Source organism: Amphibalanus amphitrite, unplaced genomic scaffold (assembly GCF_019059575.1).
Source record: "Amphibalanus amphitrite isolate SeventyFive unplaced genomic scaffold, NRLGWU_Aamphi_draft 000887F_arrow, whole genome shotgun sequence".
Taxonomy (NCBI): domain Eukaryota; kingdom Metazoa; phylum Arthropoda; class Thecostraca; order Balanomorpha; family Balanidae; genus Amphibalanus; species Amphibalanus amphitrite.
Window position 1 is genome coordinate 6,066 of NW_024882381.1, and position 25,240 is coordinate 31,305.

Below are 25,240 nucleotides of genomic sequence, written 5' to 3' on the forward strand. Positions count from 1 at the left end.
GGGAGCTCGCCAGCCGGTAAACAAGGCCACTGGGCTCCACTTGAGCTTCCTGCTTCCGAAGCGGAATATCGTAAGTGTCGGCAAACTGCTTCATGATGGTCTAGAAACTCATTAGCGAGGGTAATAGTGAAGCACATAATGAATTACGTGTTTATTCAGTTGATAAATGGTGCATACATAACATTTCCTTTGACAAACAGATATTCCACTATTATGTATTATTTGGGACAATGACTTCCTTTGCCTTGGAAATGAGGTAGGCCGCTCGAGAGTATAAACGGCTGATGGAAGTCATGAAGGCAAAGGCTACCAAATATTGAGCTTAGTCCGATCACAGAGCCTGCAAAAAAAAAAAAAAAACAGATGGCTGCTACAGTATGTAGTCGGGGACCATTTCCAGTATTTTGAAATATTTTGTGTAAAAAACAGTCAGAAGCTTAGATTTCACAGCCAAATGTCTTCATATTACTGTTTATCAGCATGCATTTATTGCATACAACTTTACATTGCAAGAAGATGTGGTGCAGACTTGCAATTAGCCTCATTTCACCGCATACCACCCCATATCCGAGTTTTACTTCAAGTGATCATTTTCTACATCTGGCAGATGATGAAGCGTTAAGCCTAAGCTACACTAGCATGAATTCCGACGTTTTTTCGGTTTCTGCGGGATTTCGGCTCGCGTCGTCAAGTTCGCCTCATAGCGAATGCATTGCGCAAGCTACACTGCCAGTCTGGCGTCCCGTGGAACGAAAACCCGCAAAAACCGACGAGTCGGAACCGAAAAAAAGTTCAGAGCTGTGAACTTTTTTTCGGTTTCTGCGGGATTTCGTTTTAGTGATGGATGATTAGAAGTGATTGTTGCTAATAATATTGTGACGATGGAACAGTTTCAAATGTAAATGATGAAAATGGTGTAATTCATGATTAAATAAGACAAAATGTGTTTCAAAACTCAGCATTCTACATTAAATATGATAATTGTAATTAAACTGACAAATGATTATGATCGAAAATCTTTTCTTGTTAGTTGCAAAATCTTTAAAACAATTATTTAATTATAATTTTGTTAAAACACGATAATATTTAACATGAATAATTAAGTAAATTGATCACTTATCCATCACTATGCTATAAACAACACCGTCCACGCGGCGGCCGCCCGGAACGAAAAAACGCAGAAACCGTAAAAACGCGGAAACCGAAATCACGCAGAAACCGAAAAAAAACGCTGATAGTGTAGCCTGAGCTTTAGAAAAGTGAAGAAGCTTTCAGCATACCATTGACAGCACCCACCGGCTATAAGTCAGGCGCCAAAACACCGCCACTGACGCATAACTCATGTCGGTGAAGGAACTAAAACAACCATGACAAAATAATAAACACTCTCCGGTCCAATCCAAGCACGGTGCTGTCCAAGCCAAACGCCGGAACTACGCTCCAGGTGTCTCCGTTCGTCCTGATAGCCACCCGGGGTCCACCTGCCATCCCCCCGGATCTCCCCCCCCTCAAACCCCCTCCCGCAGTCACTGACCTGCAGCACGAACGCGATGACGAAGAGCATGCAGTTCTTGGCGGCGACGTGCGAGGCGGCCACGAGCTGGCTGCGCCCGACGCTGAGCTGTATGGAGCAGGCCTCCTGCCGGATCCGCCGCCAGGTCAGCACGTACAGCACAGAGTTGATGGTGAAGACGGCCAGCAGCAGCACCGTGTTGACGCCCAGGTAGACGGCCGGGTGCGCCAGCACCATGTCGAAGTAGCAGCTGCCGGTGGAGCGGGCAATAACGTCAGAAGCCAGTTGGGGAGCTGGAGGGGACACTGCAGTCAGGGGCCGGGTAATGAGCACATCGAGCATTTCCGATTCAATCGCTAAAATTTTAATGGAAACCTGATCATTCGGTGTTGATAGATTCAACATTTGCAGTCTTCGACAAAATTGTGTTCTGGAAGATGTGGAAACATACAGGGCAGGGCCTGAGGTTTTTTTTCCAAAATTTATCGGCGCATGAATTTGTGAAAGTGCAGACGTCTGATTAAATTCCCTCCCCAATCATGTTTTGGTGCATTACGACTGGAGTTAAACTGCACTCAGCGGTCCGTCCTGATTGTGGCTTAGACTGCTCACATATCGACTACGGTTCGATCAGCGGGGTCGAGCAGCCGCGGCCGGTCGGAAATCGGTCGTCAGTCCCTCGTCAAATACAGCTGTGAGCCGCCCGCCGGTCTGCCGCGCGGCTCAGACACAGCTGTGAGCCGCCCGCCGGTCTGCCGCGCGGCTCAGACACAGCTGTGAGCCGCCCGCCGGCCTGCCGCGCGGCTCAGACACAGCCTGCGGCGCCGCCCGCCGGTCTGCCGCGCGGCTCAGACACAGCCGTGAGCCGCCCGCCGGCCTGCCGCGCGGCTCAGACACAGCCGTGAGCCGCCGCCCGCCGGCCTGCCGCGCGGCTCAGACACAGCCGTGAGCCGCCCACCGGCCTGCCGCGCGGCTCAGACACAGCCGGCGGCGCCGGACACCGTCCACCGCGACCCGCCCACCTGAGCGCACGCCCGTCGATCTGACGGAGCGGGTTCTGCGAAACCGTCGGCGGCAGCTCTGTTCGCGGCGGCCCAATCGGAGCCGAAACGGTCCGGCGGCCGCGACGGCGATCACTCGATCAATGGCGGCCACAGCTCACCGGCGGCGGCCGGCGCCTCCTGGGCGGTAATTCCGCCGAGTGCCGCGATCAGCATCGCCCCAACCCCCACACCACACCCCCTTATTCAGCGAACTGCACCGCCGTGGATTCATCGAAGCAGCGGAAACGGCGACCTTAATCGGGCCAGAATCCGGGCGGCGACAGCCAGCGCCGCTGGTGTGACTGCCAGGCGCTTCCGGTATTTTACCGTTTTCGCTGTCATGTATTTTTTATGATATAGCATTTCAGCACACGTAAAGTTGTCTGAAGATGACGGCCAGCTTGCACAATGCAAGCACGAATCAATGGGTTCCTCTTAAAAGTGAAAAACAAAAGTCAGACGCTCAAGTTTGACCTCTAGAGCTAGGTTTGCTAGCTAATTGTTCTATGTATGGTTTTATATTTATCAGTCAGATGAAAAGAGGCAATCGATGCAGGGCTGTCAGCCTCTGTGCAAACAAATGAACAGGCGGTGACAAACGACCAGCACTCAACGATCCCGATCTAGCGGCAGGCTGATGACCGATGACGGCTTCAAAACGGGATCGTCGAAAAACCGACCCATGCCGCGATCGGCAGGACTTTGTAACAACACAGCGTGTCCAAAGCAATCGACCGATCGACTCTGTACAAGCCGCGATCCCGATGTCAGCACAGCAAGCCACTCCAGAATTAGCCCGTCGCTCTCCAATATTCCATTCATTAGTTCGACACTAACCGTTTAGTCAGTCAGGTATTTTGACAGAACCATTTATCAATCCACCTCGAATTCCTACTGTCGCCATATGTCATCAGTGGTATACCCCAGCAGTACACCTGGTGCAAGCGTGTCGACTTTGTGACATTTTATCCCATCCGGAGACCTCGTGTTATACCGCCGTATTATCCGCTCTAGAATCCTTTCCACACAAGTGTTATTATACCGCGGCGGCGTCCAGAATAGCTCGCTAATGATCCGCATGTAACTCTCGTGCCCGGTGCTGGCGACGTGCCGTGGTTATGGATGTCTTTTCCCGGGTGGATGCCTTCCACGCCCGTTCCATATGGTTTGGGGTATGCCTGTGAGCTGGGAATTTCTGTATATAACGGAAACCCTGGACGAACCGCTACCGAATACCGGCATCGTTTACTTCCATTGAGTTTAAAATAATGCCTAACACTTCCTTGCAGATTTCATTAGTTGGAACAGTGAGAAATGTGTATCACAAAAATTGCTTGGTGCTGGGGGTCAAGACTGGCAGTGAGCTAGTCAAGTTTTGTCAGTTTTGTCAAGATTCAAAACGCAGTCTTATTTTAAAATTTGTCTGACATCCACAGCACCCACCCACCAATCGTTTCGCTTGATCCGAACGACACTGCAGTCCCGAGGCCGCCGGCTCCTTCAGTCACTCCCGCCCTGTCGGTCCTCTCTGAGCCTTTTCTAGGCTAATGTCGTCCGGTCCGGCCCCCGCCATTCACCGCACGCGGGAATCCCGAGGGCCCGATGAGAGCAGATTTGCCCAGCTGAAAAGGCTAATGATGAATTGATGCGCCCTACCACAGAGCTTCTAACCACATCAGCGACCGCCGGAATCTCCGCCGCACACTAGCGGCGCTCCCCGCGACCGGGCGAAACTGCAGGGCCGGGGAGACCGTGACCTGCAGCTCTGGCGACGACGGCAACACGTCATCGGCGCGCGTGTGACCGGATCCAATCACTCTCGGTCGCGGAGCGGCCGCCCGGCGCGTCAGACGAATTGGGGCGACAGCGCGGGATAAATGGTCACACGAGCAGTCGGTCGGGTCAGGTCAGCCCGGGCTGAGCAAGGGGGAGCAGGGACCGCGCTGACAGGGAGCAGTGCTGATAGGGAGACCAGGGAGGAGCAGCGCTGAGAGGAGCCCTCAGCCCAGGGAGGGAGCCTACTGACAGGGTGACCCAGGGGAACGGGGAGCCCGCCGTCAGCGTGAGCCGTGTGAATCCGCTGCCAGCTTGTCTGCTTTCTGTCATTGTTCGGTGTGACTGCTGTTTGGATGTGTTTGTAGAATAGCGAGAGAACGATAGGTGCGTTTATACAACAGTCACCATCTGCGGGGGCTATGCCTTCACCTACAGTACTACTACGATGCTTATACAGTATCCACCTAAGGATGTAACAAAATACCATTGTAGATAATTTTTACGAGGCAACTGGGTACAAACTTTCATTAGGCCGACATTTGCATCCCAGTCACAGGCCATCCAAAACGTCAAAAAAGGTGTGATTTGTATTGCTATTCCACAAAGTCAGCGTCCCACACCTTTGCTCTATTCGGAGTGCCATAATTCCCCCCGTCGAACGAAATGTTGCGCCCGTTACGTGACAGAATCCATTTGATGTCACCAACAAACTGATCGTAGGCAATTGCGTTATCGCGTGATCTCCAAAACGCCAATTTTTTCGTGAATCTATCGCTCAATTTGGGTGGAAACTGATGCCGATAGTCGTACATCGGTGATTGATTCGACATAAATAAGGTTCAAGCGCCCATACTGTTCTGATAAAAAAAATGGTCTTCCCCGTAGAAACCAAGCGGTCATTAATTTACCCTCATGTTCCCTTCAAACTTGTCCAAAACTTCTGTCAAAGAAGTAGCAAACTTGCGACAAACAGCTCGCCCAAATCTCCTCTCGGTTTCAATCTGAGGTCCACGTAAACCCGCCTGCGCGTATAAATCTCGGCCGACAAAGCCCTGGAACAGACGCACTTTTCCGGGGCGCCGCGCTCCGGGAGACGGATGGAACGAGTTGGGCCACTCAGGGACACTAATGTCCGTGAACGGTGCCATTTCAGCGCGCGGTGCGGTCACAAACCCGTAGCCGGCGACTGTGCATACATTATCAGAGCTCGGAAGCTACGGCACGCCAGAGGCCCATAGCATGGTGTCAGACGCGCAGTGCGACGGGTCAGAAGAGGTCAGCCCATGAGGCGACAGTCGACGCGACGGTTCAAGCAAGGTTGGCGCGGCAGACGACAGCGTTGAGCGGGTTCAGCCCGGAGACGACAGAACAGGGTAGGCCACCCCGATTCAGTGGGGACGACAGGTACAGGCGGGCTCAGCCCGGGAGACGGCAGGGTTGGGCGGGGTCAGATCGGTACAGTGGGGACGACAGGCACATACGGGCTCAGCCCAGTATACATTGAAGCTGACAAGGACAGGAGGGTCAGCTAGGTCTGGACCGAGAGGCTTTGGAACGAGCCGGAAGTTATCAGTTGGAACGGTGAACTGGGGTACAGACTGGTCTGTAGAAGTGTCTTATTGGAGTCAACTGGGTCATGGATGAGTGATTGGGACCAATCCAGATCTCTAGGCCAAAAATACAGCATATGGGATGATTGAAAAGCGACCACATATGTAATTCAAAAGAAATGTAATAGAGACCCAAAGCAGGCATGGTTGAAAGCCCATTCAGCCAATAGACCAGTAGAGCTTGTGGCCCGATCGCGGTAGGCCGGAAAACCGAGCGGGCAGCGCACTAGTGCAGACAGCGGACAGGCTTCAGTGGGCTGGCAGCTCGAGCGTCAGTGAGCCAGCGCTGCGCCGATCTGTACACAGCAGCGAGCAGTGCCGATCAGTCGGGTCTCGCCACAGCTGCGAGCTACAGGCCGCCGTCCGATAGCAGCTGCACACCCAGGCAGTCGTCACTCAGAGCCGAGAATAGATCACAGCTGCGTCCTGATAAACTCGCAACCAGGGTCGGCTCACGCAATTGCAGTCGGCCCGAGAGCAGCTACACATTGCAGCCCGGATCTGCCTGGGTGATTGGAACGGTGCGCCGTTGCTGAAGTGCAGTAATTATAGACGACGAGCGCGTTATCGGACCTCTGAGGGGCGATTCAGCTGACGGTTCGGAGTGTGTCAATGCATCATCATCATCTCTCTGCAGCCCCTGTCCCGCCGGGGCCGTCTGTGCCGGACTGAAGGGGGTGCAGAGGAGGTAGGTCAGGGCCGCCCCCGGCCCGGCTGCCGGTGTCCGCTGCAAAGGTCGAGGCCGCTCAGCGCGCGGCGTGCGTCCTAAAGGTCGGGCGAAATCAGATGGCGATCTCTAGAGAACAGTGTGATCAAGCAGCTCCGCTGAATTCGAATTCCGTCAACAATCAGTCGTGACGCCGCTGACAGAGCCCGGCGGACGCGCATCTCCCTGAAGTAACTACCGCCTGTTCCACAGCATATCCATCCGCGGGCCCGTCCGCTGATTGCGTGATTGCTGTTTGATATTGCATACACGGGGAATAAGTCCCCCTCCGATGCGATGCATCGATATTTCTTGTCGCCGGAACATGCATATATCAGCATTATCATTCCCTTTTTGCCGTTAGAACTTTACATAACTAGTTCACATGTTTTGATTGCAAGGATTGACGAGGTTGGAGCCTATGCTCAGAAAAGCTTGAACTAAGCGAGCGATAGGTACCCTGCAACTTTCGATCGTGAAATTCCGGGTTGTCGGCAGAATTGCGGAGCCCATGTTTTAGGTGGGTACTCATAGAGCAGCCGTACAATATCTATACAGCTCAGTAAATTTAAGCGATCGCGGTTGCTCCTACAACCCCAGATCAATCACCATCAGAATGCTTCATACATAAGGGATCGAGCGCCGGACCGCCTCGAAGCCTGCACCTCTCAACCATCATGATCCCGACGCTACAGGAACTGAGCTTCGGGACGGACAAATAAGCATTAGGAGAAAGAGAAGTCACCTTATATAATGTAATCAGCTTTTTAACACCCTTGATTAATGCGTTATGCATGAACAATTAACTTACATTAAGCGCCTCATTTCCGCGTTGATAAAATCAAGCTGCATGATTAATACCTATGTATAATAACCATAATTTCATAACATGCTTGACTTTATGACATGAGTAGCTGGTTTCTGATAAGTGGGCGAAGCTGAGATAAACGACATGCAATCTCTGAGATTGCATGTCGTTCACATTAGAAATATACCAACAAAGGGATCACAGAGGTTGTAGCATAGGGGTTTTAACGCTTGAATGAACAAGATTGCGTTAAATGATCCTTCTAATGTATAATGCACAGGGTCATTTCGCCTGACACTCCTTGAAGATTAGATGAGGCATCAACGAGCATGTAAGTAAATACATTGTACACAACTATCGTCTGTTTCTCAGCCATCTCAGGCGCTCGAAGCGGCTCCAGCACTTAACCCTCGCCGGCACAGGGGGAGGGAGGGGGGGTGATGCAACCCCCATAAGGTTTTTCGCAAATTACTCGCGTAAAAACCAATCGATCGCAACAAATCTTTCAGTACCCTCGAGTTGATCAATTTGTCACCTACCCTGATAAATTCATGACCCTGACCCAAATGACCTATGACCTGCGACCTATTTTTCCAGACCATGTTTGGCCGGAATCGCGATTCGGCGTAGGGATGTCGGCTCGCATTAGCCGCGCGTTTGCAGTCTTTTCGTGGGTTCAAGCATTCAAACATGTGATTTGCTGTTGCTCCCATGTATTAGGGTGTATGTCAAGGTCACCTGAAGGTCAGATCAGGTCACTGACCTTTCCTGACCTCGGTTCACTTTTTTCGAGCTTTACATGTTTCTAGGCTAGTTTTGGGAGCTGAATTCGAATTTAGCAACCATTTGAACATTTGAGAAGTAGTTTTGGTGCCTTCGTAGCATGTTACGAAGCTGTCAGAGGCGTGAAAACGTACTACGAATACCCGGTAGGACCCGTACTGGTTGACCTGACTTGACCTGACCTGACCCGACCTGGCCTAAATGCATAAAGACATCATCTATGATCAAAACTAACATGATATTCGTGATCAGCACCCCGAAAAAAAAACATAGCAGCCACACTTTACGACGTTCTAACAGGTCCCGATTTTCCCGACTTTTGGGTCTTTGACCTGACCTGGAAGGTCAACCAGTGACCTAGGACCTTAAAATTGGGTATCATCGGCTTCCTCTCGTGACGGGCAACACGCTCGTTTTTTTCCACGAAGCTCTAGCTCAATCAGGGGCCAAACGCCGGGGCCCCTTGTGCCGTCGAAGGACGCAAAATGGCCTGTGCCGGCGAAGGTAATGGATAGCATGCGTGGCCAAATGAGCAAATGTATTGCGCAATAATGGCAATATATGTACAGCAGAAATTGCATACGGCACCACCACACACTGAACGGGGTATACCGGACCGACGCACTTCGGTCAGCTTAAAAACAAACCGTGGTCGTTAAATAGCTAGCACGGTGAGTTGGGTATTTAAGAGCATAGCGGAAGCTGGGACGCCTCTTAAAACCCAGCTGGCCATGGACAATTGATTTCAACCGAGCCACTGAAATGAGACCTCTAGGCTGTTGGTGAAAGAGCATACCTACAGCCGCAGCATATCCGGCCGGCACAGCCGGCGGTGGACTGTCTAATATGAGCAGTTTCTTGGAACCCGGCACCACACATCTGCGGGCAAGCACCGACGGTTTCTGTACTTTGCGTGACCATAGCAAGCCATGAGAAGAAAGCAAATTGAAGTTTTTACATATACTTAAGCTGGCGAAGTTCAACGTGTAAAAAGTAACCGTCTGGAGAGGAGAGAGTGCTAGTAAAACTCACAGGCCTTAAATCGTAAATACGTACACTGTACAGAGCTATCACGGTATGAAAAAACGTATTTTGTACTCGGGTAATGTTTGGTCATAGACTACATACATGCTCTATAAGTAATACCATACGTAATACAGTTGTTTATTTGGTGATAGGTACTTATATCAGATCAGGTCAAAGTGATCTGAAATAGACGCGCGCCAATAACATGACGCAAAATAGAAATGAAATGGAGCAAAAGGACAAGCTCAACATTCACATGAATCGGGAAAGCATTTTTGCCATGGGAGACTACGTCCAGAGTCTCGGGACCCTAGACTCCCAATTTCCAGCAGTATCACCGCTCCACTTCATAGGCGTCGCCAGAGATTTTCGGTTGGGGGGGCAAAATCAACTTTTGTGTCAAAACTTGCCTTTCCCCAGTCTTAAATCACTCGTTTTACATATCATTCGACGCGCAATGGTGCGAGGAATCCCATGGTGACAAAGGTTTCCTCCTAACTATGACATGTAATTTTTTACAGAAAAATTCGAAATTTTGAAATTTCATAACAAAACGACTGGTAGAATTATAGTGGCTGCGATTGCCGACGCACTGCAGAGGGCCCCTGTGCAGACGCTCGACGCTCATGATCATTACCTACCCATTAAGAGGTGAAAAACGCTCCATTTGATCGGATCACCCTGCTAAAACCTCCATTCACGCATGCATGCAGAGATTTTACGTGAAATGCATAGGACTTATCCCAGCCGCCGATCGTAGCTGAGTTGGGCATTCGGCGGAGAGTGAATGTGTGAAGTGTGAATCGGAAGTAATTCATCTTTGCTCCAGTGAGAGGAAGTGTTTTGTTCACTCGAGTGTGAACATGTTTTGTTCACTCGAGTGTGAACAAAAGTTTCTCGTTTTTCGTGTGAAGGGAAGCGCTGCAAACGTGAACAAAAACAAACAAAACCAAAAGTTACGCACGGCATAGCGGCAAGGGATCCCTTAGAGATAGGCTTGTGACTTCCAGGCCATTTCAGGCCACTCAGGGTCAGTGCTGACTCTCAGAAGCCTGCTTAGGATCCCGGAGATCGACGTGGGTCACCTCAAATATTTACGCGTACGTGGTGCTTTAGGGCTTTCCGAGCCCAAGGTGGGGTCCTCAGAAGCCAGTGTGGGCGGCGGGCGCTAAGAGACTAGGCCCAGGGTGAGCCTGGAGCCCTCGGATAGCAGTGTGAACCCTCGGGGTCTATGTCGAATCCCTAAGGACCCTACGTAGGGACATAATAAACATGTGTTGCGGACCTCAGAGGGACACGAGAGCTGTGACCCCGCAGATGCCGGCTTGGGGTTGGCAAAGTCTGTCGCCTCAAAAATTTGGCTGAACTATCAGAGGCCAGTTAAGGTTCTCAGAAATGTTCGAAGGCTCAAAGATCCCTGTATGGGCCCTCAGAGAATGGACACCAGTGGGGCTTTCAGAGGCCGGTTTGGGCCCTCTGAAAGCTTCTTAACCCGCGCCGTGCTGGTGGCCTGAACTTTCCGCCGAGTGCTGGGGGGGGGGGGGGGGGGCGTTTTCACGCCCCCCCCGTCTAACTCGGCTCCTGGGCCACGTAGCGACACGCGGTAAGCGGCAATCGAAAGAGTGTCAAAAATAAGGACGAAAACACTTCGGTCATTTTTTGGGTCAGGTCAAAGGTCAGGTCACCAGAGGTCACCAAAGGTAAAATGTTGACTATTTCAACATTTTGGAAACTGCCAACGGCTATCTCGGGAACCGATAGAGCTACAGCGCCGCGGAAAAGCGCATTCGATAGCCCTTTTACAGACCTTTCTGAGTAATGTTCTCAGATTTGACCTCAGGTCAACGGTTTAGCCTCCAGAGGGCAAAAACTCCAAAAATAGCCGTTTTTACGAAAAACGTTTTTTCGTCAATAACTTTTGACTCATAAGCGCCATGACATTACTTTTGCCAGCATCGTGTTCCTCTCGTCGAGACGCGTCGAATGAACTATTTGTTGACCTTGAAAGGTCATTTTGAAAATTTGACCTCAGGTCAAGGTCATGACCTGACCGAAAAGGGTCATGTTGCATATCAGTCGATCCGTATCGTCGAGCTGAACACATCTGACGTGTTTTCACCGCTCTAGCACGTCTCTATCAAAAGTTATAGCCAAAAAACTGCTGGCGACCGTTCATGACCTGAGATGACCTCAGGGGCACACAGAGGGGTCACAGGTGCATTTTTCCTATTCAGTGTGTCATGTTTACCTATGAACCGATGTTTGAGAGCGTTTTGAACGATATTCGTCCAAAAGAGGCGCATTTCAATTTTCTCCCATTGACTTATAATGGAGAGGTCGCAAAATTGACCTGACCTTAGGTCACAGATATCAAAAATCCGAGATATACATTTTATACATACTGTTACTCATATCAATCGCTGAAAGTTTCAAAGTGATCGTTCAGTCGGTGTAGCTATAGCGAGCCTTTGAACTTTTTCTGAGGTAAGGTCACTTGACGTGACCTGGTGACCTGACCTTGAACGGCCTAGGTCTGAAATTTTCACAACATGTGCGGAAATGATGTAGGAACACGTGTACCAAAAACGGCGGCGCTGCGCGCCGCCGTTTTTGAGATATTCGCGAAAAACCTGAGGGGGGGGCGTAAAAACGCCCCCCCAGCACGGCGCGGGTTAAGGGCTCAGTGGAGCTCCTTAGGAGCCTTTGTTTAAAGCATGCTCATGAGCCCCGCGACACTTGTACGGTACTTGAGCCTGTCGCAGACATTTGACGAGAGTTAAGAAAGGCCCCGAAGATTTCGTTTCACGCTTTGAACGAAAATTGTGTCAGCACTCCAAAATTTATGAAAATCAGCTGTAAAATGTAATAAAGAACGAACTAGGAACATGTAATGAATCACATCATTGACATTTCCGAGTCTGGACTTGGAGTCTTGAAGACTTTGGCGACTGCGAGTCAGACTCTGGTTTGAACTGCACGCTCCAACCGAGTCTGACCTCACAGGCATTCTCAGAAAGGTACCCCCATTTTTTCCCGACTCCAAAATCTCATCGGATCTGTATCGAACTCAGGGGGTGCCCGGTCCGAGGTTGGGGGGGCAAGCTGCCCCGCTTGCCCCCCCGTGGCGACGCTAATGCTCCACTTAAAGAGCAGCTCATAAAACTTCACCGCACCATAAAACCAGCAATGTAATGCGGACCATCAACGTGCTATTAGCTGGACGGCAATCTCTTTCACACTTTCGATCTTCTCGACTCTCTTTAGTTGCGCTCGACTTCCCGAGCACATTTTCGGTCTCTACAGCCGCCTTTTCATCGCGGCGACTGTTCTGGATGACATCGCAGCATGCAGCGCTGATAAATGGCGTGGCTGTGTTGACAGAGGTGGCAAATATTGGTCATGGAGGCCGCACCTCATAAACCCGGCTGGCGGTCTGCGGGCCTCCGCGCCGGCCGAGTTATGAGGCGGCGTCTCTCCGAACGGCCGCTCTCACTCAGACGGATCGCCAGCGGTCCGAGGACAGTGACAGCGGACAGACGGGGCACGGACAGCGGACAGGCGGAGAACAATAGGGCCCACTGACGTCCGGCCGGACATACATCAACAGAAGGTCGGCGCTGGCACCGCTCCCGGCGCGACTGACACTGCCCTCTCACCGCCCGACACCGCCGCCATCGCCGCGACGCCGCCGCCGCAGCCTGTCCGCATGGCTGCCGCAGCGGAGCGACACCGCACTGACACAGCTTCCCTGGTTATTACTGGTTATTACTGGTCCTGATCCAGCTGCCCAGGAGTTTCCCTGGGTGATCAAACATATTCCCCGGACACAAACAGTGTCCGAGACGAACCGAAGAATCTCTCTCTCTCTCTCTCTCTCTCTCTCTCTCTCTCTCTCTCTCTCTCTCTCTCTCTCTCTCTCTCTCTCTCTCTCTCTCTCTCTCTCTCTCTCTCTCTCTCTCTCTCCCTCTCTCTCTCTCTCTCTTTCTCTCTCTCTCTCTCTCTCTCTCTCTCTCTCTCTCTCTCTCTCTCTCTCTCTCTCTCTCTCTCTCTCACTCTCTCTTTCTCCCTATGTTTAACTCTCAGCGGCCGCAAGCGACCCGCACCCCGCGGCGGATCAGTTTGCTTCCATCTGCGTTTCTGGCGACCCGGCGGCTGCGCCAATCGCGCCAGCCGTGACAAAGGGAGAGCACGCCTGGACGATAACCACATCACTGGAGCCGGTTGAAGCGCCGAACCGTCGTGATTCTGTCGCGCCGTCATCAGAGGGGGAGGGGGAGGGGAAGGACGGGGGAGATGGCTGCCGATGAGGGTGGTGGGCGGCTCAGTCTCAGCTCAGTTCACCATCTAATGTAGGTAACGGGACTCGCAGAGACCGCATTTGGTGGGAGGGTCTCCACGGATCACCACGTGGTGGGAGGGTCTCCACGGATCACCACGTGGTGGGAGGGTCTCCACGGATCACCACGTGGTGGGAGGGTCTCCACGGATCACCACGTGGTGGGAGGGTCTCCACGGATCACCACGTGGTGGGAGGGTCTCCACGGATCACCACGTGGTGGGAGGGTCTCCACGGATCACCACGTGGTGGGAGGGGGGGGGGGGTCTCCACAGATAGGTGATGGGAAGGTCTTGTTGACGAAGATTGGGGTCACGGCCGGTCGTGGGCCATCAATTGATTTCGTCACCATCATCGTGAGCTTATCTTACCTTGCTCCCTAATCCACAGAAATATACCTACTCCGCTGTGAACTCTAACCCTGCTCAGATCTGACGGGCTGGGGCAGAAGGCAAAGAGAAGGCTTCGTTAGAAGTCTCTCTAAAAGATAATTCTGCAGATACAGTTCATCTCTGGCGTCTTAAACTATGAAACAGCCACAAAGTCCCGGATAATTGCAGGGTCAAGTATTTTTGGTTTCTTTTATAAACACTCGAGCCGCGAGCGTTCCTAAATCCTAGGTTCCGGCGATAATTATCCCAAATACGGCGGAAACAGCTAAAGCTCTAAGCGCTGATATGGGCAGAACACACGCTCAAAATCGATCTTGAGTTGATTCGGCCGATCGATAATCTGCCGGCATAAGCAGGACTGTATCCAAAGCCAGCTGATCGGTAACCGAGACGGACCGTGTCCAGTCGAGTAGTTACATAGCTCCGGAGCTGAGCTCACCAACTTTTGACAGACATTTGACGGAGGCAGCAACTTCGCAACGAGTTTTATATTTCACCGGATGTGATGCATTAATCCTGAAAACTTTGCGATTGAAAAGATAACATAAATAATCATTGGAACCGGAGTGCAAAATTGTTTTAGTCTTAAATGTCACTGGGGTTACTGCCGAAAGGTGTATGATTGTTCATCCTTCATCGGTGCTTTTTCTAACAAGCTGCTTATGCCAAAAAAAGATAATCAAAGGCCGTTTTCACGACGGAATAGCAGGCATCTATTTGATACCAATATAATCCTTTGGTTCCTCAGGAATTTTAGTAGTTCTTTTTAGTAGGTTTACCAGCTTTCGAATGAATGGCGCGTTAGTTTGCTATTTTTCTATTAAATATCACATCGATTTACTTTATCTAAGGATTTATCACTAACATCAACATAAAGCGTAAGCACAATTATAAAATTATGAAATTATTAAATACTATAGTTCGTTTTTCTTAAGTTTGCCCCTCACTGTAAACGTCTTTTTGAACACAGCACGAGAATTGCTTGCTGAATTACTGAGAAAACTGGTTGGCGCACAATGATTTGACCAGATTTGACAGACGATCAATTTCATCAAATTTATTTACTATTTCACAGACTTGTAGCTCGTATTTGCTAATACCTACAGCCCCACAGGGATAGACGACTTCTCAGGAATTCTGTCTGAACTAATAAATAAATTGCACGGCGCTTAACATAACGTTAAATCGTCGGTGTTCAAAACTTATTTTGAAAATAATATTCATATCTACAATACAATGTGCGCCAACCAGTTTTCTCAGTAATTCAGCTAGCAATTCTCGTGCTGTGTTCAAAAAGACGTTTACAGTGAGGGGCAAACTTAAGAAAAACGAACTATAGTACAATAGTTAAAAAAAGATACTGAGTTGCCACACTACAAAAGATATATTCATTTATGGCGCACGACAGACATTTAGAAAGCAGCGCCCTGTTTTATTGCACGCTGCTAGCCGCTTCCATTGGGTTTTGCAGGCCGACGTTATTGGTTGTTACACGTATGATGTCACGCGACTTGTGGCCTATCACGGCTCTTTAATGATCTCCACTAAATGAATGCAACAATGGTCTTTTAAGTTGATATCTGTGGCCATCTGTCTATGGAGCGACCAATATGAAAGTTAGATGAATTTACCGGGGTTACATGACTATGAGCAAGCAAATGTGTATCAGGAATGGATTCAGGTGGAGAATTGCGCTGGATCATGAGTGCTCGAGCGCTCCCAATTCCACGCCGGTTTGGCTTTGGAGCCGAGACAGACGATGCGGGTCAAGGTCACCGCTGGGGTAACGCTGGATTGGCTGCGCCCGAGCACCCGTAACGCGGCACAATTCTCCATCTATAGATTTTCCTATTCGCTCAGCATTGTGATACCTAGGTGTTCGTAATAGCAATTACTCTGCTTATGTACTTATCCCCGGTTATTTAAAAGAAGTTTTTGTGAGGGGATATCACGGCTATAGGTAGGTACTCAGTTGCCCTATTCACGACTTTCAAAGAATGCTCCGATATCTAAATACCGCACAGACAAATTTGTTTTGTTGAAGAGGTGCCTCGTAATAAGTTTATGCTTTTGCACCAATTCAACTTTATTTCTGTCCATTGTCCATGCCCATAATCATGAATAAACGACAAACAAACGACAGACCTACTGCATTGGTGAATCTGACAAAAGGTCTGTGGAATTACATTCCCCCTCACCACACCCCTAAAAACTCATCCAGTGTCCAAAACCACTTTTATCGACTCGCCAAAAAAAAAAACACACACACACACACACACACACACACACACACACACACACACACACACACACACACACACACACACACACACACACACACACACACACACACACACACACACACACACACACACACACACACACACACACACACACACACACACAAAGCATGGGGCATGTCAGCTCTCAGTTCATTTATCATTGTCTTTACCATGGTTCAATTGCATTGCGCGATTCAAAGCACGTGAGTGCCTATATAGTATATATGTAGAAAATAATACCTACAGCAAAACATCAAAAATTACAAAGGCTACAATGCTTAAAAAGTAGGTTCATCAAGGAAGCCCATTTTAGCTTGCGTGGTGTTGCCAACCATGCGATTCCAACGCGGGCTATTCACAACGTCTGCAAAGGCATTAACAACTGACAAGCCGCCACCGCTGCCACTTATTCATAGATGGTTGATATCGCAGCTTGAGCGTCAGCAGCGCGGCCCACAACGCGTCGGCGCCAGCGCACGCAGCTGTTGGCACTCGGCAGCCGGTGTTGCGACTTAAAGGGACTATCCCACCTCCTAAAATGTTGTTAAAACCAGTTAAATTGTGCCCGACTTTATAGATTGGATGACCAGGAACACGGTTCTGGCATTTATTTTTCATTAAACATCTTAGGCTTCCCATATTCCAAACACAAACTTTCAAATATGTGACGTCACAGCCCAAAATTACCTCCTTCCCCAGGCCACATTACTGTCATAAAGCTGATTCTTTTTACTCTGTAGGCACCACAACAAAGTTCAGACCAAGTTTTAAGCGATTTTTCAACGAACAAACCCATTTAAATCAGAATGACTAAACGAGGTGACGTCACACTAACGGTCGCCCATGTTGAAGATAGGGCCTTGTACAAGGCCCATTTTCAAATGAAGGGAACGAATTTCTTCAACACCAAGAGGCCGCGGGGGTTGCAACCTAGATAGATAATGGTTTCTGAACCTCGCCGCAAACTTGGCTATCTCAACTCAAACCCCATGTTAAAGGTGGGATAGTCCCTTTAACGGCCGGCCGGCCCCATGAAGGAGAAGCTCTTGCTGAAGCTTTGTGATCGCCTCATAGCCGCCTTGGATGTCATCTTTCTTGGCAGATCCATCCGTTCAGATGGTACGGTGCAGTCTGGATAAAGGACGAAGTCCAACGCCGCTAACCCCGCGACCGCCACCCCAGAACGTGGCCGCAGACCGAACGGGCGTGAGGGCCGTAAGGGCCACCCCGCCATCCGGTAGGTGGCTGAGCAGCCGGGCGCAGCGGCGCCTGGGCGGCGGCCGCGCTGAGATGAAGTCCCAAACCGCCATGTCGCCATCACCGCCATCACCATTGCTGCAGCTGTTCCCAACCGCCTCCATTGCCGCCGTTGTCAGGTATTGCCAGCATCCGCGCCGCGGGATGTCAGAAGCCGCGCCTCCAGCGCCCCTCTCCGCACGTGTGCAGGTGCTCTGCGGCCGCCGGGTCCGACGTCCAGGCAGAACATGATATTTCCATGCTGCTCCGACGGTGGGCTGGTCTTGTTTGGGTGTTCCTCCACTGTGACGTCGGTCACGCCTACCCCGGCCAGGGCGCAGAGGCCGACGTCTCACCATCCGGTTGCGGTCCTCAGTCGGGTCGCAACGTGTACCTCTACCGCAGCGTGGAGCGCGCTCCCGCTGGGCAGCGATACAGCCAAACGTAACATGCGGGCGGCCAGCGCTGCGCCGGACAGCGGACCCATGCAGGGGGTATGCCGGTCTCGGCCATTAGCGGGGTCGTCGGGGCCGAGGCTGTACATACAGCTGGTGACCGCGTGAGCCGCCAATCGAAGCTCACGGCTTATAAGCTCGACGCAGGCATCACACGTTGTCCCGATGGGAGCTCCACGACGCCGCCGCGAACTCCAGCAGCGCGGCTCGCAGCGCGAAGACCGGTACGGACGGCCGGGGCGCAAACGGCGTGCGGGAGTCGCAGGCGACGGAAGACGTTCTGCGGACAGAAAGGGTTGGGCATAAGCTGGTCGGCAGGACACTCTTGAGCCGAGCCTTTGATGTAATTACAGATGATCCAGAAGCATGCACAAAAATTCATGACACACTATTCCCATTTATGTATTTGCTACATATGATATGATATACCAGCTCATGATCAGTGACGCATTCTGGGCAATATGTTCTAAAGTGAAGTAACTGAAGTTACAATTGACAGCTTAAAAAAAAACACACACACGCACACATATTCGATAGCTTATGAGAATAACATGCCTTGTCTTTTTAATGCAGGAAAATATTTTTCACTTTTTTAGAAACAGCAAAACCGTTGTCAACATGCCATGTCAACTATCTAAACAATTTTTATGGAAACTGCTCTAGCTAGCTTAAAGTTCCACAACGTTTCCGGAGCACTGTACCCAAACTCAGTTCATGTTGCAAGAAAAAACAGTAATAATGCCTCCTAATTTTGAATGAAATATAGGTATGAGTAATTTGATTTGGAAATTGGAAAGCAACAAATTTCCGCACATCATTTTAGCAAAATTACTATTTTCTTCAGCCACCAGGTTTTGCACTAAACTATAGTAAACTTTATGATCTAGTTTACACAAAACCAAAGCCCCTTTTAACAAATGTTGAATAAATTTTAACAATTTTAAAAAAATGTATCGTGGAAAAAATGAAAAATGTAGATTTGTAAAGCCGGGATATTTCACGGATTAGGCACTTAAAGAAATATCTTCACCTTTCTTTGAGCCACCAGCCTTCACCAAGTTTTACACGAATGTAGTGAACCAGACAATGTGGCAACTCAAAATTGTGATGGTTTGAGATAATTATAACGGTAAAAGAAAAAGCAACACAAGGTTCCTTACCCTCGCTTTTTCACTAGTCCAGATGAGGCTTCAACTGTTGCCGACCTGAGGAGCTATAGGGACTTGAGCTTTCCAAAACTCAATTTCTAAGGGCACTGAGCAGTGTTTGGGTTTCACACGTATGCGATCGTAAGTTATATTAAGTTGACAAAGCAAGCAAAGCAAAGCATGATGCCCCGCGCGTCCACCCGCGACCACGTCCCGCGTCCGACTCCCGACCGCCGCGTGACCCGAGGCTCCCGGCGGTCACGTGACCTACCGGCCGGGACTGCAAACGGCCTTCAACACCATTCTTGTATGACGTCATATCCTACTGAGGTGCTGATTGGTTATTTCCACCGTAGTTGTTTTTGTTTCATTGTTTTGCGTGTTTTTCTTATGTGAAATGTAATTAAAAAAATTGCCATATTTTAATCACCATTAAAACATAACTGAATAGGTATAAAAGAGAACTCGATAAATACTTTCATTGTTTTTAAGAATTCCGGAATTAGATACCCGAGGGAGCAAAGAGGGAGCAAGTTGCCACGCTGATTTGATACCTCATAGTCGAAAGGTGGGCTACTAGAACTGAAAATTGCTGTGTTTGTAAATAAATAAGTGATTTGAGGGCAAAGAATGCCCGGATTTAAACTTCTAAAATTATTTTGAACATAAAATATTTCAGTTTGAGGGATGTTAAGGCCTCAAAGAGTAGGTACTTTTCAGGTATCAAATAAGTTCCTCTGCGAAAGTTCCGTCGTGAAAACGGCTAAAGAGAACCATTTGTAAATGCAGAAGACAGCAGAGCACCGACACAATAGTCTGTCGGTGTACTGTCACAGGGCCAAGAAGGTGGAGTTTAAAGACCACTTGTCACTCGCATCCTTTTCAGGTATTCATAATCGGAAAGCCATTACAGTGCATTATAACACGACGCAACGACGATTAGACGCCGTGTCATTATCAGTCGCCGTGTTTTCAGTCGTTTTGGGCTAAAAGACATAATCCAGAGAAAGAGACAAAGCTGCCTCAAACTTGATGTCCACTGTTGATTAAATTACCACAGGAGAGGTGAGAAAACAGGTGCACGTGAGGGTATTTTGAAATAGGAGTATCGATCACAAAATGGTCAACCTGTTTACTTATGTGGGGCGTTCGGTAATATTCTTATCTTATGCACGATCGCTCCTTGTTTGATATGTAAGTTCCGATATCATATACCTACTTCTAATCAGCGGCTTTTTCTTACTTCTATGCCATGTTAAGTGTAAATCTTATTACACTCGAAAAAAAAATTAGAAGTTTAGTTTTAGTATTGATTAAGGGCAAAGCCAAAAGTTGAAATAATTTGGTGCACGTTTTCTTCTGGCCAGTCATGACACACACCAATGCCCATGAGGCATGAGCTCCCTCAATATCCCGCTATAGCGTTACCGTCAGGGCGGCTTCCGGCTTCCTGGTTCCGGTCGGGGGCCATCATCTGGCGGTGCCGCTCTGTCTGCCCCTCCCCCTCCCCCCCCCCCCACCTACGTCGGATCGATCAGATGGGGTCGAGTGTCACCTCCGCTCCAAGGCGCGCGGATGCCAGCTCGGCGGTGGCGACACAGGCCCGCAAACAATGTCCGCATGACCGGCATGCCAACGCTGTCAGCATGGTCCAATATGATGTTTGTTTGAGTGGCAGGAGATGTCATCACGCCTAGCCATCAAGGCGTTGTTGAACAACTGCTGTTGTTAAGTATTCTGCTTGTGTATGAGTAATCAGAATTCAGAACAAAACACGACCACAATTAAGATAACTGGCAATGGCAAACAATGAGAAGGGCAAAATAATATTTTGGAGCAGCCAAAAAGTGAATACGCTGGCTCATAGACCACTATGCTGGCTTTCTGAAAAGAGACCATAAGCTTTGCCCGTCCTCAAAGGAGAAAGACATGAATTCTGATTTCATTGCCTCAGCTCTGACTGAAGAAAACAAAACCCAAGTGGCGGGTAGAAAACAACATATACAACACAAAAGTATATTGAAGCACACTTTGTGGTCTAACGAAGGTATTCTGTCATTTGAACCGCCCGAAAAAAGGCGTGTGTGAACGTCAGATGGCTACAACGCCCTAAAGGCGGGGACGGCCAGGAACCCATCGAAAATCAAATTGTGAGACACTTTGAGCCATAGTGAACTCATTCGGCTTGATATGATGGCCCAAAGACAACCGTTAGCATAGAGTACTACTGCGGTAATATTCTAGCATTACAAAAACTGGATGCGGTGAGCCAAATGGCCATGAACGGGTTTGTTTTGGAAACCAAATCTGTTGGAAGCCAAAGGTCGCACCATGTTCAGGCATGGAGCTTCCCCACTTCAGATGTAAAAAAACGCGGCAAAAGTGGTGTAGGCAGAAATTTTGTTTTGGGGGATAATGCCTTATGGCCTGGGAACACTTTGATGCTAGGTTTATCATATATGATCGTATTATCCTCCGGCAAGAGGTCAAAGAAAACAGGCCTACAAGCAGTTTCGGGAGACCCGTAAAACAACTGAGACCAGCAGTGGCTGGCATTTTCCATCATTGTCGGATAATCTTGTAACCAGCGTTTCTATTGCATGTGCTATTTCATAGCTACCCATAGTTGACTATATAGGACGATAAAAAGAAAAGGCGCAATCATGTTTGCCTTATTTTATACGCTAATCAACAATGTTCGGGTAATTCTGGGACACTCTGTAGACTCCCCGTGACGAGCTGCATCGAATCGATGCCTATTTTAATGCAAAAATACCAACTTGGAAATTAGATCTTTTTTTGACCTGACATTGACATGATCTCCACCAGGAAGTGACCTAAACCGTTCCTGATGGTTTAATAACCAACAGCACTGAGAAAGAAATGCAAAAATTGGCCATAAAACATGTCTTGCACAGCCCAAGTAAAATTGGGTTCATGTGCTGACCCTTGGTGACCTGACCTGTGACCTGACCTGGTGTTACAGCCATCTAATAATGCGATTCTGTGACATAGCTGTATTATGCCGTAAATTCTGAAACGAACAGAAAATCGTATGAAACAGTCGTTAAATCGTTTAGGATGAAGTCAGCCATTAACTCATTGCACAGCACATAGCAAAAATTAATCATTTCAACCAACTTACATCGTTTGCGCCTTTCTGCCTTTCAATTCATCCAAACAATGCGGAACGTTCGCGACGCCGCCACGCGGCCGAACTCTTTGCCTCCACCGCGCCGCTAATGCCTTTCGCCGACGGAGGACGAGGCAACCAAAATATACGGCCCGCGACACTCGCGGTTACATGGCTCCTCTAAATTTGGTAAACAAAATTTACTTCTCTAGCATCTCCCACACACTTATCGCCACGCATATGACTGCGCATGACTCATGACTTCTCATAACGCTTAGGTGAGCACTTCTCACGGCACGTGTGACTCCCCATGACACTCAAAATGCACCTTTCACAACACGAGTGGCTCCTCGTAACACTTAGGAATGCGTTCTCACAGCGCGTGGCTCCTCATAACACCACAGTCCAATCGTCAGAGTGCGTGTCTCGGCTGACACAACTCCCTGCCGGTGAATAGGTACACACACTGGCTCCGATCAGTCAGATGTCGGATAGCGACGGCCACCCGCAGATGGAGACACCACCCTGGACCGTCATCGCACGGCCACATCCGCCGCTCGAGTCCTCCATTCACCGAGTCTGTATCACATCTCACCCCGCTCGGCGCCCGGGCTGAGAGTCGCCACGGTCAGGTCCCGGTCTCTGCCGCGCCGGCCATGCCGCTCAGCGGCCACGCCGCTCAGCGCGTCAGGCTGACGATGCCGTGCACAGGCCGCTCCAGGTCCCGGCCTCCGGAGCGAACCTTCACCTTCCTCACCAGGCCGTCACGGCTGGGCACGGCCTCGACGATCCGGCCCAGAGGCCAGCTGCCTCTCGGAGATTCCTCCATCAGGAGCACGACGTCGCCCGGTTGAACGTTGGGCCTCGCCGACCTCCATCGTCGGCGCTCTTGGAGTGAAGACAAGAGCTCCGTCCTCCATCTTGACCAGAAGCGGTCTGCTACTAGCTGGACTCTACGCCAGCGCTGGCGAGAGTAAGCATCTGCTGACTGGAATCTACCAGGGAGGGGCAGTACTCGTCTAGTCTTTTGAGTTAGTATTTGGTTAGGTGTTAGCGGTTCTACTAGGTCAGTTTGGGTCATGTCGGGAGAGGATATGGGACGGCTGTTCATGATTGCTTCAGCCTCCACCATCACTGTTCTCAGCGTCTCGTCGTCGAGCTGACCGGCGTGGCTGATCAGTACAGCGCTGAGTGCAGCTCTTGCGGAGCGAATCATCCGCTCCCACGTGCCGCCCATGTGGCTGGCGCACGGCACATTCATCTTCATCTCGACGAGATCACAGTTCTCTTTCAGGAGCTCCCTTTGAACTTTCTCTTGGTCCATTTCTTTCAAAGCTTCTTCCATCGCGTTCTTCCCGCCGACGAAATTTGTGCCCCTGTCGCAGCGTAGCGTTCTCACTGGGCCGCGTCTACCGACAAACCTCCTGAAAGCATTCAAGAAGGAGTCTGTCGTGAGGGAATTGGCCGTCTCAATATGCACAGCCCTTGATGCCATGCAAGTGAACAGAACTCCCCATCGTTTGAGCTCGCTCCGCCGTTCCTTGATGTAAAACGGGCCGAACAGGTCCACTGCACTGTGCGTGAACGGCTCGGCAGGGCTCAGGCGGTCTTCCGGCAGGTCAGCCATCTTCTGCTCCACTGGAGATCCACGGATCTTCTTGCAGGTCACACAGGCCAGGATGTGGCGCGAGACTACACCTCTGGCTCCAACTACCCAGAACCCTGCAGAGCGGATCTCCGCTAGGGTCATCCCGCGGCCAGCGTGGCGGGTTCTCTGGTGGCAGTGGTCGACAAGTAAGCGTGTGACGTGACTTGCTCGCGGGAGGATGACTGGGTGCAGCTCAGTCACTGGTAGTTCTGCCCTCCGGATCCTGCCGCCTACATGAATCAATCCATCGGCTCCAAGGAAAGGATCCAACCTCACGAGCCTGCTGGTCTTCTTGACACTCATCTTCACTTCATCAGTCTCCTTCATCTTCTTCAACACTTTCAGCTCTTCTGGGAACGCTTCAGCTTGCGTAGCCCTTATCATCGCTGTCTCTGCTCTTTGCAGGTCTTCAACCGTCAGTGGTTGTCCAACTGAGTGGCGCCGTCCCTGCAGCACGTCCATGTACCTCAGACATAGCGCAACAGCTCTCTTGGCCCGGTGCCAGGTCGAGAAACGCTGAAGTCTCTCGGTCACGGTGGCACGGGGACGTGTCTCTGATGCAGCAGTCTGAAACGTAACGACTGGTCGAATGGTGTGCTTCACCTCAGGGTCACTCTGGTCCACAGTTGGGCTCACCTTCTGATCCGGCAGTGGGTTCACACTGTTCAGGAATGGTGGTCCGGACCACCACAAGGTGCTGTCTCTGAGCTCGGCGGCGCTCGTGCCTCTTGAGGCGAGATCAGCTGGATTCATCTTGGACTCGACATACCGCCATTGACGGGGCTCTGTACGATCCCTAATCTGTTGGACTCGGTTTCCCACAAACACGTGGAAGCGTCTGGCCTCGTTGGAGATGTAGCCGATGGCCACCTTGCTGTCGGACCAGAAGAATTCGGCGACACTGCCGAGGTCAAGTTCTTTCTGAAGGAAGCTGCTCACTTGAACGGAAATCAGTGCTGCGGTGAGCTCGAGGCGAGGGACTGTAACGGGTTTGGAAGGAGTCACCCTGGCCTTACTCATCACAAGTCTACAGCTGACTCTGTTCTGGTCGTCTATGAGGCGGAGGTAACTGCACTGACCGTATCCGTGCGTGCTGGCATCGGAGAAGTGGTGCAGTTCCACTTGTTGCAAGGCTCCGAAGTCCATCGGTGTGTAACATCTTCGAATTTTCAGGGTTGACAGGGTCTCCAGCTCTGACATCCATTCATTCCAGCGCAGCAGCACAGTCTCTGGGACTGGGTCGTCCCAGCCGAGACCATCACGGCACAACTCCTTTAGAATCTGCTTGCCTCTCAGAATAAATGGAGAGATGAAGCCGAGGGGGTCAAATATGGAGCTAACCACA

At 50.2% G+C, this 25,240-nt stretch overlaps 1 protein-coding gene across 1 annotated transcript in view; it reads right to left on the reverse strand.

Moving 5' to 3' along the window:
• Positions 1 to 1,324: 1,324 nt before the first annotated feature.
• The window catches only part of LOC122367673, a 103,245-nt gene continuing 79,329 nt past the window's right edge, over positions 1,325 to 25,240 (reverse strand). The window contains exon 5 of the mRNA XM_043341004.1: positions 1,325 to 1,763. Coding sequence (XP_043196939.1) covers positions 1,340 to 1,763 — 424 coding nt within the window. The 3' untranslated portion in view covers positions 1,325 to 1,339. The remainder of the gene's footprint in view (positions 1,764 to 25,240) is intronic.